The sequence below is a fragment of the Acanthochromis polyacanthus genome, chromosome 7 (genome assembly GCF_021347895.1).
Source record: "Acanthochromis polyacanthus isolate Apoly-LR-REF ecotype Palm Island chromosome 7, KAUST_Apoly_ChrSc, whole genome shotgun sequence".
Taxonomy (NCBI): domain Eukaryota; kingdom Metazoa; phylum Chordata; class Actinopteri; family Pomacentridae; genus Acanthochromis; species Acanthochromis polyacanthus.
Genome location: NC_067119.1, coordinates 19,455,935 through 19,475,039, shown reverse-complemented (window position 1 = coordinate 19,475,039; position 19,105 = coordinate 19,455,935). Strand labels below are relative to the sequence as shown.

General features: G+C 41.7%; 2 protein-coding genes across 6 annotated transcripts in view; both read left to right on the top strand.

The window, feature by feature from the left end:
* The first annotated feature begins 80 nt into the window (after positions 1-80).
* On the top strand, positions 81-5,699 carry zcchc8 (zinc finger, CCHC domain containing 8). The gene is made up of 14 exons (XM_051951229.1): positions 81-293; positions 460-500; positions 587-661; positions 943-1,045; positions 1,136-1,213; positions 1,349-1,452; positions 1,701-1,766; positions 1,888-1,948; positions 2,040-2,176; positions 2,302-2,444; positions 2,581-2,684; positions 3,305-3,391; positions 3,897-4,017; positions 4,356-5,699. The coding sequence occupies exons 1-14, from the start codon at positions 117-119 to the stop codon at positions 5,279-5,281; spliced, it is 2,223 nt and encodes a 740-aa protein (XP_051807189.1). The 5' UTR covers positions 81-116; the 3' UTR covers positions 5,282-5,699.
* A 779-nt stretch (positions 5,700-6,478) lies between these two features.
* Positions 6,479-19,105, top strand: part of clip1a (CAP-GLY domain containing linker protein 1a) — a 28,436-nt gene continuing 15,809 nt past the window's right edge. The window contains exons 1-10 of one of the 5 annotated variants that reach the window (XM_051951225.1): positions 6,479-6,658; positions 10,733-11,028; positions 11,534-12,090; positions 12,747-12,871; positions 12,969-13,185; positions 13,276-13,473; positions 13,574-13,665; positions 13,925-13,985; positions 16,610-16,714; positions 18,108-19,016. In XM_051951225.1, the coding sequence (XP_051807185.1) occupies positions 10,938-11,028; positions 11,534-12,090; positions 12,747-12,871; positions 12,969-13,185; positions 13,276-13,473; positions 13,574-13,665; positions 13,925-13,985; positions 16,610-16,714; positions 18,108-19,016 (2,355 nt within the window). In that variant the 5' untranslated portion in view covers positions 6,479-6,658; positions 10,733-10,937. Of the gene's footprint in view, positions 6,659-6,802; positions 6,963-10,732; positions 11,029-11,533; positions 12,091-12,746; positions 12,872-12,968; positions 13,186-13,275; positions 13,474-13,573; positions 13,666-13,924; positions 13,986-16,609; positions 16,715-18,107; positions 19,017-19,105 lie in introns of those variants that run through there. The other 4 variants (XM_022196386.2, XM_051951227.1, XM_051951224.1 and 1 more) reach the window with 4 other exon arrangements.

Genomic DNA, 19,105 nt, shown 5'->3' with positions numbered 1-19,105 from the left:
GACATAAAATTAGCAATAGATTCCATACCCACGTGACCGCAGGAGAACCAATGAATGAGAACATACGTTGCTTTGACCTCTCAACTCCCGTCTTGCACCGCGGAGCTGTGTGAAAAATGGCTGAGGTAGATTTCGGGGACAGTGAGCTCTTTCAGCAGCTTGATGACTCTGCACCACCGCTCCCGACGCACATTCGCTTTACGGAAGATGGAGAAGAGCAGGGAGAGACGAGTCAGCTGCGGAACAGACTGGAGGAGTGCGACGACTACATTCAGAGACTCTCTGAGGAGAATATCCTTCTGTCAGTTGAGCTAACTGTGTTGCTAGCGCTGTAGCACTAGCTAACTTCTGCTAGCTCAGTGAGCCTCCCGTCAAAACGGAAAGCACACAACCCATAACTGTCTGCTAATGTCTTTCTTTGTAGCATTTCTATCTGTTTTCTTAACATAGAGACCACATCAAGTATTACGAAGGAAGCTAAACATCCTGACACGACCAAGGTAACCAACAGACACTCTAATGCTAACTTGAAAGAAAACGAAACTATAAACACAATGCCCAACACTGATATCCGTTGATTTTACAGCGGCATCACAGTTGAAGATGTCAACATCGACGGGCCCGTTCTTCAGATACTTTACGCCAACAATCTTATCTCAAAGTAAGAAATATTTTTGCATCATATTATTTCAGCTGGTGTATCTGCGCGCTTTTGTATGCACAAGATTTGTGGCATCTGTTTTGCTAAGACGAGTTTAAAAGCGTGAACATTTTAGATAATGTTGGTAGGGTTTTACAAAAAATAGCAGCACTTCTTAAAATGTTTTACACTCTGACCAATGAAACACAATCACAGCCTATGAATAACTTTTGTGAGCACCTCACCTTTGCATTTACATGATGATCATCGACTGAATGCTATGATGATTGTTTCTCTGCTAGGCAGTGTCGCCAAGAAATTGAAGATTGCATCTGCAGTGTGATTTTGAAGCACCACAAACCAGGCAATGAAAAAAGAAAATCGTCCTTTCATATAAAACCTCAGGTATTTACCTAGAATGCATTTTTTTGGGATTAATGTCAAGACTGTCATGAGTCTTCTTTTTAAAAAGAACATTTTCTGTCCTGTGCAAAGAGTTCGGCTTTTGCTATGGATGAAGATCCGCAGAAGTTGCCTTCTAGTAGTGTGAGAACAACAACAGAAGCCTTTAAAGTGAGTATACTCTTTTACTTCTCAATGAACAGCAGAGGTTCCTGTTTCCTGAAAAAATGAATGCAATGTTTTTAAATATTGCGCCTGCTATATTTATAAATATGAATAACTGATGTCATTATTTTTCTCTCTTAGGTGGTTGGAAGTGTCTTGTATTTCACTACTTTCAGTGTTGATAAACTTGGACAACCTCTGGTGAATGAAAGCCCTCAGATGACAGATGGATGGGATGTTCCAACGTATCTTTAAAATTAATAAATGACACCTCATCAACCATTTACTCCCTAAGCAACAGTGTAGTTTGTCAGATCAGGTTTGTAAAGGAAGAAGACTTTTTTTTTTTAGCAAAGATGTCTTTATTTTCAGATGTATGAGCTTATTTTGAAATGGCCGTCACTTAAGTAGGACTTAAATTAAAAAGTTTAATTTAATATGATTATGCTGCTGTGTGTACAAATGTAATATAACTTCCTGAATTGTTGCAAAGCTATCACCAGGTTTTTAACCAAGTGATTGGAACTGATGGACAGGAAATTGAAATGAAGGACAAAAGGTATTACTGTAATTATTATTGCAGGCTTTATTTAGTTCCCATCTATTTATAACTTCCTTTGTGTATTTCCTGTGTTTTATGTTATTATTTAATGACTCTGTCACTGATCTATTCATTGTAGACCCAAGTCGATGTGTTTCAACTGTGGTTCAGGTGCTCATCAGATGAGAGACTGTCCCAAGGTACCATTAATGACATACTGATTAACCTAAATAAACACACAAGAAAGGTCTGAAGTTGATTCAGTACATTTATGCACTGTAACCTTTCTAGCCTAAAGATATGGCTGCAATTAATGAGAGAAGAAAGGAGTTTAATCAGAACAGCAACCAGGCCATGCAGAGTAACCAGCGATACCATGCTGATGAAGTGGAGGAGCGGTTTGCTAAATACAAGCCTGGAGTCATGAGGTGGTATTGTTATTTTGTACATCATAATAACAAATTTAATTTAATCGCATGCTGTGACTAATGGAACAGGTGAAAGTACATGTTGATCATGTTTTGTTTTTTTTGTGATGTTGTGCTTTGAACAGTGAGGAGCTGCTGACAGCACTGGGAATTGATGGGAACACCCTGCCTCCTCTCATTTATCGCATGAGGCAGCTAGGCTACCCACCAGGTTGGCTCAAAGAGGCAGAAATGGAAAACTCTGGCTTATCGCTGTATGATGGAAATGGTATGTTTTGAGATGAAATTGAAAACTGTATAATCTCAGTGATTTTTATTTTTGAAAAGTACTGGAAAACAGAAAAAAATGTCTAAAAGTTAAAGAAGTTGGACTGACTGTGTTTTTGTTTTTTTCTCATTTGCAGTGTCAAATGATGGCAGTGTTACAGACAACAGTACTACTTATGATGTTTCCAAACTGGTGGATTTCCCAGGCTTTAATGTACCTACACCACACAAAATGAAAGATGTAAGTCACAATATTTCCTCTCAAAACATTTTTGCTAGAATTTGTCACAGTTTATGGGGTGTTACTTTGTTTTTATTTTTGTAAACCAAAATTAAGACAAATCATGTATTTAAATAGGGCTGCAATGTGGAGTAGTGGTTAGCACTTTCGCCTTGCAGCAAAAAGGTCCCCGGTTCAAGTCCCGGCTTGGGCCTGGGATCTTTCTGCATGGAGTTTGCATGTTCTCCCTGTGCATGCGTGGGTTTTCTCCGGGTATTCCGGCTTCCTCCCACAGTCTAAAAATATGCTGAGGTTAATTGATTATTCTAAGTTGTCCGTAGGTGTGAATGTGATTGTGTGTCTATATATGTAGCCCTGTGACAGACTGGCGACCTGTCCAGGGTGTCCCCTGCCTTCACCCGAGTCAGCTGGGATAGACTCCAGCACCCCCGCGACCCTAGTGACGATAAAGCGGTGTATAGAGAATGGATGTATTTAAATACTGTAGTATGGAGTCAATTTAAACGGATTTCTTATGCCACCAGGAGTTGGCAGCTTTCAAGTAGGAAATTGCTGTCAGGTTTGGTGGTAGGACATTTTTTTCTGACAATTGTGCCTTTTTCTTTTTTTCTACCCTCCAGGAATTCATGCAGTATGGTTCGATTCCGATGCAGAGCAGCCACATGAAGCAGAACTATGCAGCCTACCTGTCCAACAACTTTCCAGCGGTATTTATCTTCAAGTCTTTAAGTGGTTGGACTTTCCTCTCAAAACATGGAAGCCGCAACTCTTTCCTGGTTTCCTGTAACAACAACTTTCTAGCTTTTAAACTTTCTGGGAGTCGATTATCGACACATGAGAAAACACTTCATGTACTACTTATCAGATCAGTGCTCATTCTCTATGATGGCATTCTGCTTTATTTTTTTCTGATTATTGTAACCTCACAACACATATCAAGGCAATTATTGTCCTTTTCAATTGTGAATTTCACTCTTGTCAGTCTTTGTGCTGCTTTGCTCCTGTACGTCAATTTATGCCGTCTATGTAGCCCATTCTTCATGATCCCATTTAGACAGCAAATCCATCATACGGATCTGAATGTGCAGTCCTCTTTTACACTAATACTCTATTATTTTTTGCTTGCACTAACAAAGAGGGGGCCTGTGTTGACTGTATTTTGATGAGAGCATTAAAGTAGTCTCATTGCATGTCATTCTTCCTTTACAACAGCCTGGTGCCACCAGCAACAAGAGACGACATGACACCGACTCATCTCCACAGCACAGGAAGAAGACTAGGTCAAGTCCTGATCGCAACTCAGACAGGAGCTCAGATATGGATATTGAGTCGGGTAACTGTTCATCTTTGTCACTTTTTGTAGCTGGCACATTGTCTTAAATCTCCCTTACAATTTACTGTAACATAAGTTTATGTTTCAAAGCTAGCAAACAGTAATGTCTAATTTTCTCCATCTGCATCTGTAAATCCACTGAACTCTTGTTTTTATGACTTGATAAAACAAACAAAACTTTTTTACAGTGTTGATGTCTTCTAAAAACAGATGTTCTGTTCCTGTGCATAGCTAAAATGCAGAACAATATACAGTATCAACTGAATCAGCTGTCTCTTTATTTGGTCAAAGTGTCGCTTTTTAATCTTTTGGAGGTTTTATTTTATCTCTTCCCCCAGATCCAGGAACACCTTATTATAATCCTAGTGCTGATGACTTCAAGTTCCAGCCACCGCTTCCCCCTGGTTCACCTGGCTTCAGTTCACCACCTCCTTTACCCCAGGGCACTCCTCCTGCTACACCCACTCCCCCACCTCTCCCTAAAGGTACTCCTCCACCCACACCCACTAATGGCTCTCCAACTCTGCGGGGACGTAACTGGATAGTAGTTGATGAGACTGCGGAGGGAGCAGAGGATGACCTGACACTGGAGGAACTGGAAGAGCAGCAGAGGCTAATCTGGGCAGCTCTAGAAAATGCAGACACCGCCACAAATAGTGACTGTGACACACCTGCACTGGGAACACCTGCACACGGCGACACAGAATCGGAGGAAGTTGAAGAAGCAATGGACACAACGAAACCTGTAGAGTCTTGCCAGAGCACTGAAAATCAAAGGGAACCGAGTGTTCAAGAGACTTTCTCTGAGAGTCCTGGACCAATCAAAGTTGAAGACGACAGCCCTCAGAGTCCTGAAGCAGTCCAAGCCCAAGATGATAGCCCACAGAGTCCCCCTGCAGTCAAATCCCATGATGAAAGCCCACAGAGTCCCCCTGCAGTCAAATCCCATGATGAAAGCCTACAGAGTCCCCCTGCAGTCAAATCCCATGATGAAAGCCCACAGAGCCCTGATCCAGTCAGATGCCCAGAAGACAACCCACAGAGCCCTAATGCAGATTCCTCTAATCAAGCGGCTGGAGGTTGTGCCTCTCCTCAGAGTGTGGAAAAGATAACAGCTGTTCCTCATCGGAGCAAGTTTGCAGCGGGCATTGTTCCATTTGAGGATACACCAGAATTCACTGAAGTTGCTGAAGCAACAGGAACTTACCTTAGGATCAGAGACTTACTGAAAGGCTCCCCTCGAAGTTTGGCGAAGAAAAAATAGAACTGTAGCATTTTGATTACAGCACAAGAATACAATATGTGGATATTTTTTTAAAGCAAAACCTTCTGTTTTCATCTACATCAAGCATGATCTTTTAGCTGTTATTTTGTACCAAGGTGAATGTCTATGCTTTGTACACATTTGACCTGCAACATGGTGAGGGATATGCTAACAGCACGCACTCTGACCAGTTAGACCCAGATTTTTGCAGCAGTAGTGTTACATGGGCTGTTTATTTTATTGTAAAATTTGTAAAGTGGTGGTTTCTTGTATTATTTTTCATATCTTGCTGTCCAAATGGCTTTTTCTATTTTTGTCCCATTTAGTTTGCTCTAAAAGGACGAAGTAAACATGCTTGTATTTGCCTTGTGTTTTATTTTGTCTGGTAGCCATAACTAAATGAGGATTTTATTTTTCATTTTGTTGTGTGTTGTTTCATTTTGTGTCGACAGCACAGATGGCCAGATACGTGAACTAACAGTGTATGGCTGATTGTTAGCTAGTTTTAGTAAGAGTCAGTGAACAAGTTGATGCCAAGCTGATCCTCAGATACTATTAACAGTCATACCACCTTGCAAATGGAATTGCAGTTACTTTAAAATCTGTGGTCTTATTTCTTTATTTTATACTTTCTTTAAGAAACACATGCATGTCAGGACAGAAATAAGCTTAATTCCTTCATAAACTGACCTGCCAAGCATTTTTTTTTTTACATAGAGATCACAGAAATAATTTTATTGTATGGACCACTGTTGGTTTTGTTTTAATTTTCTCACAATTGTTACAGCCATGTTTCCTGGGGCAGAATTCTTTTTTATTTATATAGAGAATTACCTTAAACCTGCAGTTATTTTTTGGATAAATTATTGCCCAACACAATGGATTTGAGTCATGTTTCTGAATGTGATGTCCATCTATTTCTTGGTACATATAGTAAACTCAGTGTTTTCCAAATACTATGCACATACATGCATTCTAACTGCACCTACTTGTACAGTTATGCAAATACACAAGCCCATGTTTGGGCGTGTTGAGTTTGACAATAACTGGTTGAACTTCTCACAAAGTCATGTGACACTGATGGCGTCTGAATGCAACTTTTGAGTAAAATTATTAGATTTCAGGACTTAGCATGTGAATGGTGAAGCCCTCTGTAAGGTGACGGAGTGCTCCATCTTCCTGAACATATCATCTTTGGTCGGCACCCGCCACTGACGTTCCTGTCGGCTGTTGGACGGGCAGCTTGTATGCTGGGCTGTTCCTGCCTGCCTTCCCGTGTGCGATCAGAGCTGCAGTCGTCGCGGTTCTCCACTTAGCTCGTTAGCTGTGAATTTTTTTCTCTCCTCGGAAGACGAAGCTTGTACAGGAACATATCAGGTCAGTACTAGCTCTCGTATCTCTGTCCGTTCGTGGCTGCTGAAAAGGAGAGTGACCGCCGGGTGAAAGTTGTTCCGGTGCCGTAGACGTTACTTGAGGTGTTTAGTTTAGCCCCGCTAGCTAAAGCAGCCCGTTCGTTGGTCCCAACCACCGGCTCGCTGGTGCTGCTAGGGCCTCGCTGCTAACCATACTTAGCACCTAATCACGTCTGTCCTCTCCTCCCTGATTGCAGCATGGGATTCGTTTAAGCCGAAGAGGGGGCAGCTAAGTTACAACAACCTTACACGGGTGGATATCTATACAGGTGATCAAAGCTAACATTTTGTAACGCTGACTCAACTTGTAGCAGCAGTGTGCCCTGCTGGGGCTCCGGTGACATTGCGGAGACTTTTGGACTTGTGGAATTCGCTCGAGTCGCTTTAGCTCGCCGCAGCAAACGATTAGTAGGTAGTTAGAGGTGTCTGGGTTGTGCTTAACAGTGCAACTGCCATTTTTGCCTCGCCCGAGAGCTACTACTCAGCTAGCTAGTGAGGTAAGTTAGCCGACGTGACATTGTGTTTGCGGGGTCCACTTCTACCAGATGTGCCACCTCATCGACAGCTCTCAATCCGTTAGCTGCGGACAGAGGTGTCAGGGCGAGTAAACAGGCCAAGTCTGTGAGGACAACTGGCTTCACTTCCCAGGAACAGCTTGTTAATATGTCGATGAAGCAGCCGAGTGATAGTGAAGTGTCTGGATTAGACAGTTTTGCGGTTTAAAGGTGTGACTTTGGCTTTTAATGATTAAGCCTTTCGGTTTCAGACAGAAAGCAGCTTAGCTTGTTTGGACTGATGACATGACTAAAGCTACAAAGTGGTGCAAAGGCATTTTCACCCCCGACACTCCGGTATTTCTACTGGTCCTTGAACACTGCAGTGTAGTATTTGTGCTCATGGATACAGGAGAGAGTGGTTTATATTTGAGGGGAAATTAGATAGTTTTGCACTCATGCATGTCATTTGTTTATTTCAGCCCTTTGGAGTAGAAGCTGTTTTGACATTCTACTATCTCTAATGCAAATATCAAAAGACGCTGTCTTGGAAGTCTGGATTTCATATTGGGGCTGCAATGGAAAACTTGAGTATTTCAGGTCACTGTTATGTCTGGATTCAGTTGTAAGAGTCAGAACTTGTGGTCAGCAGGGTGGTGTTAGTACTACTGGCTGTAAAGTAGACTGTTCTGTCTGCTTGTAAACAATAAGGAATGTTAACTTCAAAACTAGTGAACCTGTATTCACACAAACTGAAGATACAGGATGCTTCTGGCTCTTATTGTGTCCCCTTTGCTGCTTTTCTACACTTTCATGTGTCTGTGACAGTAGGGGCCCACGTAATCATCCAAGCAGATGTTTCCTCATAAAGGAAGAGCTTGAATTGGCCTTCAGATGACAAAGCAACAAAGAGAGCAAAGTACAGCAGATGATACTGACTTCTGAAGATATAAAGATGTTTTTGGTGGAAGCTATTTGTGAGTTTACTGTGTATAAGATTTGTGGTCGTCATAAAATATATCCTGCTCGCTCCATGTGTGAAGCAGAGTTTGAGGGGGATGCCTCAACAGCCAAGACTGTGGACGTACACCAGTCAGAAACATCTGGACCTGCTGAACGTGGCTTAGTATTCTTAAAGTCACTGGCTGATACTAACCCAATGAAAGTGGGAGGAAACTTCACTGGCTTGTGTCACCGTTCACACCCTCCCATTAGGTTGCTGCTTAACTATGTAGCACTATTGTGAAGATATTTATGTTTATTCCATATGAAATTATTTTGAAATTTAAACATGTTTTGAATCGTTGAGGGCAGTGAAATCATAAAATGTGGTCACACGGTTCATACTCTTTGCTTTGACAGACTCTGACCATGTCAACCTCCGTAAGGAAATAGAAGTTGGTTATGCCAACACTGACATTTTGGAAGTCTCACTTCCGCTTTACGGGCTGCCATTTACCTCTTCTGTTTGTTTATGTACTTCAAAAGCCTAGTAGCAGTGTACTTCAGTGTATTAATTCCCTTTAACTTTGTAGAGCTTTGGAATTTGACTTTTTCCCAAGCAACAGATTAGACTGAGAGTCAGTGGCAAGAGATTAACATAACTGGAGTAATTCTTCAGTGTAAGTGGATCATGTCTAGCTGACTGCATCAGTTCACCAATCAGCTGAAACATCCTCTGGTAATACTCACAGGACAGTCATAGCAAAGCAAGGTGGTTTTTTGCATATTTGTTCAGTTTACCTTTTATTATTTTAGCATGCCAGGTTATGTATATAATCTTTTATACTGCAACAACAGTTTTCCCATTCAACAAGCTCATCAGTCAGCCTGACTAGATATTAATGAAACTAGTCCAAGTTCTTCTCGTTTTCTTTGTATTTCTGTGCAAAAAATGAAGATGCACAAGGCCACACAAATGCTACTTTATGTGTAATTTGTACCATGCAGTCAGTCTTCAGCCATTGAAACACTTTCTTTTTCTAGCCTCCCTTTGACCTGAAGGCACTAATCAGAATCATTCAAAGGCACAGCGGGGGAAAACTGGAACATTGCGTTCAAACTAGGTCGTGCCTGCTGATGGCCACCCTTTATTGTCCACTAAGAATTATCTTCAAGGTTGTGTGAGAGCTTGTCTTCTCGGTTGCTTTGGCAAACCAACATACTGTAGCTCTCAGGCCCTTTCAGGAATGGAAGTTATGTTTGTGTGGCCCTGCTGAACAAGTCCTATGTTAAATTTATGCCGTGTGAAGTCAAGCTTCCACGCTGACTCAGAACACTTTGACTTCACAGTTTATTTTGCATTGAAGGACTTTGAAAGCGTTTGAGAATTGCTAAGCTTTCAATAAGCAATTTATGGGGACAAACATTATGTTTTTGTCATTTTTAAAGGGATGCTGCAAGCATTTACTGTCAAACTAATTTACTGAACATTATGCAAGCCATTTGTAGTAGTCACTACAAATTACTATTGTTCAGCTCCTGTTCTCACATGTGATCTAATAGCAACTAGATCACACATAGATCAGATCTAATACCAATGAATAAATAGTGTATATAATTAATTTCTTTGCTAATGACAGCAGAATGTGTATACAGATACACCTTCCAGTCTGTCATCTGCAAATGCACAGTTACCAATAAACTAGAAAAGGTAAAAAGTAGTATTTGTTTAGTCACTTTTTTGACAAAGCAGCTCATCCTTGCCACAGGTTGTTTGTGTGTATGTTGCTTCTACTGCTTGTGATTGCATCATCAGTGTGAGACTTGGTGTTCTAGACTTTCTGTGCACCTGTTCTGCAGAGGTGGTCTTGGTGTGATGCCTCCCTCCACCGAAATAGGTTGTGATGCTACCAATCTGACAGGAGATTCTTCTAAAGCTCAAGGCTTGTCAGTAGTTTTGCTTATCATGATTGCACACCCAGTCATAGCGTCAAGCAAACAACAGACAAACTCTGTTTAAATAGAACATTCAGCCAATCTGTTTCTGTGGTGAGGTAATCTGACAAACAGGATAATCTGCTGCGGGTGGTGGGCATGTTTCCGGAATAATCCTGTTTTAGAAAAAGCTGCCAAACAGCCTTGCATGATTTTAGATGCCAGAACGATAGATTGAGCGAGAGACTGTTTGTGTGTATTGTGGTCAAGGTCGTAGATGATGGACTGTTCGGAAGTTCATAATGGTAGCACCATAGACTGCATATTGGTTGGCCTTTGACAGGGTATTTTTAGGTCTAACTGTGACGTTGTGTATACTGAGGAGCCTGTTGTCATAACAGAAACAAAACGCCTCGATTAACAGAGCTCCAAAAACAAAGTGAATGAGCATGCCTTGAAGACATATCTGTACCCGCTGTTTATTAGTTTGGTCAAGATAAATGATTGCTATCAGCACCACCCACAGCTCACTATAAGCCAGTCATTCATGAGTCCTGATTCATGAGACAGTTAGTACTATGAGTGCTTCGTAAAAATATGTTTTAATAAACCTAATTTAAGTAATGTTTCTTGTTTGTTTTTCCCACTCTCTTTCTCTTCCAAAACAGGGTCCCTTTTGTAAGCAACGCTTTTTCTCCCTCCTCCCTTTTCCTGGTTTTTCTTTTTGTTTGTTTTTAGTTTTTGTTCAAGTATTTTGGAGCGGAGAGAACACCTTCGCCATCACAGAGCTGCAGCCAGTTGTTTTCATGGTCTGGGGTCAGTCTGTACCCACTGACAGACACAAGCCTTGTGAGTCAGATCACAGGAGCAAATATGAGCACAGCCAAGGCCAGTGGGATCAAAGTGCCCAGCAAGATAGCCAGGCCACCCGGAGCAGGAGCCCCCAAGACCAATCCCAATACAGGTAAGAGTCTCTGTGTCCCGCTTCTTCAGCTTGCGGGGATAGTTGTGACACTGCAATGTTTGGCCTTGATGCTGTGATTACATTTATCATCATTTTTGTACTGTTACTAAAGGACTTGAAATTTGACATCCTGACCCCCATTTCACCTTATTTGCTTTTGTTGCACATTTGCATTATGCTCAGTCACTCCTGATACAGCTCATCTTGTGGTACAGTGTAGCTTAATCACATGGCGTTTGGCATTTACCTTGAGCCAAAATAGCCAAACTAAACATTCATTTTCACTGGATGGGTAAAACTGATGATAGAATAAGAGAAACACACCAGTTCTTTCAACTCTCAAGGCCTTTTCAGCTAGGAAAAAAAGTAAAGATATAGTATAATGTGGGCATGAAGTCACATAGTGTTTCAATGATTTGCACAACATTTGTGTCATTTGTTTCTCCAATACAAGGCAATTACCTAATTGTTTTTTTCAAAACCTCTATTGCTTTTTCAAACGCAGCAAAAGTTCCTGCGGCTGACAAATCAGCTGCAAGTGCCACCGGAGGAGATGCCAAGAACTCTGAGGAGAACTTCCAGATTGGGGAGCGAGTATGGGTGAATGGAAACAAGCCAGGCTACATACAGTTCCTGGGAGAGACACAGTTTGCCCCTGGACAGTGGGCAGGGATTGTTCTAGACGAGCCGATTGGGAAAAATGACGGGTCGGTGGCAGGGGTGCGCTACTTCCAGTGCGAAGCCCTGCGAGGGATATTTACCCGCCCATCCAAGTTGTCTCGCACAGAAGGGGAGGCTAATGGGACTCAGACCGCACCACCTTCCCGTGCTGCATCACCCACTCCCTCAGTAGGGAGCGTGGCCTCACAGACGCCCGCCACTAAATCCTCATTACCCTCAACTACTACGGCAGCCAAGAAGGCCTCCGCCACTACACCTGCTACACCAGTTACACCATCTTCCAACCTCACACGCACAAACAGTGAATCTGTCTCCAACCTGTCAGAGACTGGATCAGTCAAGAAGGGAGAACGGGAACTGAAGATGGGTGACCGTGTTTTGGTAAACTTTTTTACAGTTTCTAAAAGAGGGAAAATATAGCTTCTTACCTGGATGTTTCATCAAAGTGACAGAACTCAGAATCTGTATCTGTAAGAACATCAGCATTATCATGAATATGCTTGTTCAGATTCACATGACCAATGAAAACTTACTTTTATCAGTCATATGAGTGAAATGAACACATTGTGGTTTCCGCTAAGTGTCACCAAACCTCCACATCTGAGTCTATGGAAGTCCTTGTACTTTGTACCGTCCTGTAGGTCTAATTATACGCTGATGAGCATCTTCCTTCCTCCTTACAAATTCCCTTTTTTATGTCCCTTTCCTCACTCACGAGTCTGTATAGCACATTATGTGAAGAGGAAGTGTTACTCATGCCTAATGGCCTGCAGAGGAAATGTGCTCACAATGTCCAAATTTAGTTGTTTAAACACTGAATCTGTGCATTTTAAATACTTGAAAGACAAAAAAGAGGTTTGTTTCAAATGCCATGATTTGTCCCCAATCTGTTCAAAGCTGGTACATGTGTGTTTCTGTTGCCTTTATGGAATTATCTCACTCGGGGTTTATTACCAGGCAAAGCTGATTACTCTTTTGCCCTCTCTTATCTGTTGAGAGGATTAAATGTTGTCTAATGTTTGGTGTTTTCTCCTCAGGTTGGTGGCACAAAGGCAGGAGTGGTGCGTTTTCTTGGTGAAACAGATTTTGCCAAAGGCGAGTGGTGTGGTGTGGAGTTGGATGAACCCTTAGGAAAGAATGATGGAGCAGTTGCAGGCACAAGGTACAGCAGCCACAGGATCTGTAAATAAGCAAAAGAAAAGATATGCATCAACTGCACATTGTCCATTTATCACCGTATTCTGTTATCTTTCCTCCAGATATTTTCAGTGCCAACCCAAGTATGGCTTATTTGCTCCAGTGCACAAAGTCACACGAATTGGTTTCCCTTCCACCACTCCAGCTAAGGCAAAAACGACAGTTCGGAAAGTAGTGGCCACACCGTCAGGGCTAAAGAGAAGCCCAAGTGCCTCATCCATCAGTACCATGAGCTCTGTGGCATCTTCTGTTAGCGCTAAGCCCAGCCGCACAGGCCTGGTGAGACATGGATACACTCACTATCCACAATATCAAGACATTTGCGTTGTACAGTGCTCTCAAGCATGCCACTTTTCTGTCTTTTTGCAGTTGACAGAGACATCATCAAGGTATAATCGGAAGATTTCAGGCACCACAGCCCTGCAGGAGGCACTGAAGGAAAAGCAACAACATATTGAGCAGCTAATGGCTGAGAGGGACATGGAGAGAGCTGAGGTTGCCAAGGCCACTGGTCATGTTGGAGAGATGGAGCAAGAACTTACCCTGCTCCGGGACGATCAGGAGCAGGTTGGCTCACCGACTGATGATGAATTACTGTTAGAATCACTTGTAATTGCCGTATCGCCTTTGGTGAGTTATTGTCCAATTTCTTTCCTGCTTTTTAAAGATGGAGACAAAGATGGATCAGTTGCGTGCCTTGGTAGAAGCTGCAGACAAAGATAAAGTGGACCTGCTAAATCAGCTAGAGGAGGAGCGTAGGTAAGAATTTTCCACAGGTGTGACTAATTGAAGACGTCCAGTCACCAGTAACAGTATGTCAGAATCTGTTGTTGTAATGTTATTGCATTAACTTGCTGAAGGAGAAAATGACTGCTAAGCTCATAATGCTGTTGTACTTATACAGTCTTATGAAATCATGAGTTAAGAGGTTTGCCTGAGTTAGCTTAGGTCTGCTCTGGGTCACTATGGTTAGAGGTTGCTACTGTTGTTTTTAAGCCTATCTTTGTATGTTAAACAGGAAAGTGGAGGACCTTCAGTTTCGTGTAGAGGAAGCTTGCATTACCAAAGGAGACCTGGAGGTAAATACACAACAAAGAGCCGTACCACTGCGACTGACGTATTGTTGAATTCATGTTTGAAAACCACAATAGTCAGTAGTGAACATTTACAATTTGTAAAAATATTGTCATGGTAGGGATATTTGATTAAGACCCATTCATTTAGAATATAAATTTTAATATTAATTAAGAAGCAGCTTGTGCTCCAGTCAGCCTGGTTTCAACTCGGAATGCAAATAATTCTGTGATTAATATTGGTGTGTCTTTATGTAGTTGAGGTCCAATGCAATTTGAGATTGCACGAGATGAACTAGCTACCTTGTCACAGAGCCACATTCAAGTCCATGCAGAGCATTTGCATTGCCTTTTTTGTAGGATAGCAATAGAAACTGTCCACTCTGCAGTCTTGTTATCTGTGTTTGCATGAACGGTTTGATACTGGCTTCATCCTGCATTAGGTGATGTGCTGTGAAATGTATCCAGTGGTGCAGGAAGACTGTTACTTGTGCCTAATGAGAGACTGAATGTGGAGAGACAAATTTTGCTATTGAGAAGCTTTTAAAGTTCTGAATTATTAATTAAGAAAACAATGTCGTTGCAATTGTTTGCCTGCCATAAGAGATCAAAAATTTCACTACCCTAGTAAATTATCAAAGCTAGGAGGGTTAAGAAAGGTCACAATTTGTGTTTTCCATTACATAATCTTTTACAGTAATTTAATGAAGTGGGCTCTTATAACTCGTTGTGTTTTTCTCAAGTAAGACAAGCTGTATTCCCAAGTTCTAATATGTGTGCTAGAGCCCAGTGGAATCTGTGTTCATATCTGATCAAATAATTTGTCATTCATTCCACAGTGCTACACAGGGGCTCATCTCAGTTACCCTGAGGGCATCCAAGCTGAAAATAGATGTTTAAAATGAGGGCTACAGGTTTAGAAACCCCCTTTATCTTCTCTTTAAACTTGTGAACTAACATTTTTTTTAACTTGCTTATGGTTGTGGATAGATTTTTTTAAAATGCATGTGGCTTGAAATACAACAACGAAAACACTTTGAACAGGCCAAACTCAAAAAGGCTTTTTAACTTCAGGCTGTTGAAGGTGTACTAATGTTAAGCTGTAATCCTCAGTGCCTCCCTGTTCAATGATGTGATCTTATTGCTTCTCTTCCTTCTCGTCCTCGTCTTTCATGTTGGTCCAGTGCTCAGCATGGTACCACTGGAGATGCTTCCTTGTCATTCCACTGCCCTGGTCACAGACCTGAATTCAGTCTGCCCACTGCAGTCTAAGGAGATTAACACTCACCAGAATTCAAATGTAATGTTTGCACAAATAGATCAATGAGCAAGGCCACATTATATTTAGTAGATGTTCAACGCTGAGTGTCGAACTCAATGTATGCTTTTAAAGCAGAGTGATCCCTGGAATGTAGGTGTATCAAGTTACCCGTATCAAATCATTCCTGCTTCCATAGCATTGACTGGATGTGGTATATAGCTTACCTTTGAGTAGTCTTTTCACCAAATACTTTATTTACTCTTACTTGAGTGATTTTTATTTTGGATGACTGCTTTTTACTTCTACTTCAGTAATATTATTTTGAAATAACGTTAGGCATGGGATCGACCACTGGCATAGCATTTTAAACAGGTGCTGTTAACATTTTTTTAAATGAAATTTAGAGTTACCATACAATGAGTATCATGTCAAGACTAGAAGCAAGAAATTGTGGCAGGAAATGCTTCATTAAGTTGCCATTATATCCCTATTCTTAACATGTAGTACCAAAAAGGCAAACAAGGCCCATTCTTGAGTCCAACATGCTTTTGTGTTACTGATTGATCTCTGTTAAGTTGGTCACAAGTCTTGCACATGGTGGTCTGATAAGTGGTGGTTTCTTAAATAATACTTACTATACAGTGTGTGGACAATGGCTTTATCACCATGGAGAGAAAGCGGTGTGGCTGCTGATAATGCTACAGGCCGTATTAGTTTATCACTATTGAACCAAGACTATAAATGCCAAAAGATGCCTTTTAATATTGATTTTCTAATGGTAAATTAATATATCACATATGCTTTGTGCAATGGATTGACTTCATGTAGTAGAGTGAAGTACAGAGATGAGGAAGCAGCCAGCACTGTGTTCTCTTCATGCTGTGGCGAAGTCATTTGAACTTTTTTACTTGCTGGCTTGACACACATTATCAAATTTTCCGTGTATCATAACAATCAGTGTGCTTTATTCACCAGGTGTCAGTTTTGCATGGTTACTTCTAAACTGCCTCCTTCACCATACTCATCCTGCACATCCATAATACATGCCCCCTTCTTTTGCTGCTTGTCTTGTATTCTCTCCTCCTCCACTCCCCACATTCACTGAGAAAAACCTCTATTTGCAGCAGTTGATGGCACGGCCTGAAAGTTCTGCATGGAGGCGTCTTCTCATTTCCACGCATCCACCACTCCCTACACCTACCCAGTACCCTTTCCCCATCCTCCAAATACACAGACACACAGTCACCATCACCACTGTCCAAACCCCTCCATCCTCTCTCCTGTCTCCCTCCCCTCTCTGTCTGTGTTGGGCTGGCATGTGATGGTGGCACTGGTGTGTTCTTTTCCTCTCCCCCTTGTTTACTAACAGACGCAGACCAGGCTGGAGCATGCCCACATTAAGGAGCTTGAACAGAGCCTGCTCTTTGAAAAGACCAAAGCTGAGAAACTCCAAAGAGAGTTAGAAGACACTAGGGTAATGAATTCTGCTCTGCAGTGTGCTGCGTTGGGAAAGAGGGCCTGGGCCAGGGACAGTGGCCACAAAATAACCAAGGCTTACAGAGAGGTGCCAGGCAGTAACTGGAGTATTGTTTTATGAGCTTGTGGTGAATGTACCATGGAGGTTATTTTTTGTTCAGCGTTACATTCTGAAAATTATGCCCTTGTGCTTGAAGAAAAAATACTATAACACAAATAGAAACGTAATACTTATCTTAGATTTGTTTTAATTGCTTTGCTTAGTCTATCCCAGATAGTTAAATTGCCAAATTTGACTTTATATTTTGTTAGTTAGCTTCAAATTCACTTTGTAGCCATTTTCAAATGTTAATTTACCTCAAACTTACTGAATCCACTCAGAATTGTTACACTTAAAATATGGATTTCTGTTTTAGTCACTTAAACAGGAACTACATCTGTCTTTCAGCTGTCTAGAGTGACAGATCTTTTACTTCTACTATTTTTCAAAACGTTGCCAAACCTGAACTCACTCTTGCTTTACTGGTATCACTGCTTAACCAGACAGACAAACTTCTCCCCTCGTCCCAAGTTAATCATTTTCTCAGTTATCCTGTGTTCTATTTCCCTGGTCCTTCCTGGCATCCATTTGTCCTGCTTATTTGGTGTCCCTGTGTTTTGATAGCCTAAAACCTGCTCCACCTCTCAGACGATGCATCCCGTCTTCCCTTATGGTCTTGGAGTCAAAAGGAGTATGAGTAAAATTATAGTAAATATAGTTTCATGAGGATGGGGGCAATAGTCTTCATATCATATCAAGTCTATTATCAAGACAGTGTTGCTGCAAGATTCAGTTGTCTTAACTGTACTGTTAAATATTATGTTGAAGCAGCGACAAGAGATGCATGTTTGAGAAGAATGGAATATACAGTAGATTTGGAACATGGGTTATATATAAATAATCCATAACATCAGTGCTCCCTGATGGTTGTTTAATAGAGTTTTTGTTTAGTTCATATCTCTACTAAATCACGAGTCCATTAATTTCATGACTGAGAGTTTTGGTTTATCGGAAGGTGGAAAATGTCTTGCACACTGCTGTAGCTCCATACATGCTTTCAGTGTTCACTTCCATTATTTGGACCATTTCCTTTGTAACCACAAGAGGTCAGTATAATGCCTTATTTTGAGGACGAAGAGTTTTTCTACCTGCTTCATTAAGCAAGCAAAGTGAACAGTTTCAGAGTTTTACAAATACACAGTTGCTTTATTGTATTTTATTCCACTTAAATATTTTTTTCATTTGTTTAGTGGCCATAAATTGTGATTAATTCTACTAGTTTGTTGGTAAATAATACTTCAACATGTCAAATTTGGACAGATTTTTAAATGGAAGATTTCTGCTTTTAAAGGTTGCAACTGTATCAGAGAGATCCCGTATTATGGAGCTTGAGCGGGACCTTTCACTGAGAACAAGAGAGGTAGCTGACCTGCAGCTGCGTCTTGGGATGCAGCAGGGCTCTGAGGATTCAAACTCTACTCTTTCTCCACTCCTGGAAGAGATAAATTCTCTGAGGGATCAGTTGGCTTCTCAAGAATCTAGTCAGAGGGAAGAGCTAGAGCAATACAAGGAGAAGCTAGAAGCTGAAGAAAAAGCCCACAGTGAGGCAGTAGCCCAGCTTCAGGCCTCCTCTGTAAAGCTCTCTGGTGACAAAGAGCAGTTGCAGATGCGCATAAGCCAGGCTGAGAAGGAGAATGCTGATATTGTTGAACTGTGGCGTTCCAAGATGGAGTCTGCTGTCACCTCTCACCAGCAAGCCATGGAGGAACTGAAGGTGTCCTTCAGCAAAGGGGCAGGCGCCCAGACAGAAGAGCTTGTAGAAACCAAAAGTGCACTAGAGAAGCTGAAAGTGGAGTACAAGTTGGCACTTGATGAAGGTGAAGCTAAACGTGACGCTGAAGCCTCAGCTTGGACTCAGGAGACACAAGAGCTGAAGGCACAGCTGTTGTCTTTGACTGAGGAAAAGGAGCGACTGGAGGAGTCACTGCGGTCCAGTGTTGAGAGAGCAGAGGAGCAGCACCTTGTGGAGATGGAGGATGTTCTTGGGAAACTTCATGCTGCTGAACTTAGGGTGAAGGAGCTCGAGGAGAAAGAATCATCACAGGCACAACAGACTCAAGACAAGGACAAAGAAACCAAAGAGCAGATGGCAGAAATGGTGACACTGCGCAGCCAAATGGCACAAGGTAACCAGGAGCTTGTGGCTCTAAAGAAGCAATTAGAGGAGGCACAGAGCCAAGGAAACAACCAGGGTGTGAAGGTGGGTCTTTATTCAGCTGATGACCATATTAAGGCAAAGTTTTTGTATTTGCTGCATTTTGCCGTGTAATATCTTTTCTTCTGTCCGAC

What these genes read in the sequence shown, in the direction of transcription:
- zcchc8 (XM_051951229.1), top strand. Translation starts at nt 117, where the DNA reads ATGGCTGAGGTAGATTTCGGGGACAGTGAGCTCTTTCAGCAGCTTGAT. An exon ending in CAACAACAGAAGCCTTTAAA is followed by an intron (nt 1,214 to 1,348) that starts GTGAGTATACTC and finishes TTTCTCTCTTAG; the next exon opens with GTGGTTGGAAGTGTCTTGTA. An exon ending in TGTCCAACAACTTTCCAGCG is followed by an intron (nt 3,392 to 3,896) that starts GTATTTATCTTC and finishes CCTTTACAACAG; the next exon opens with CCTGGTGCCACCAGCAACAA.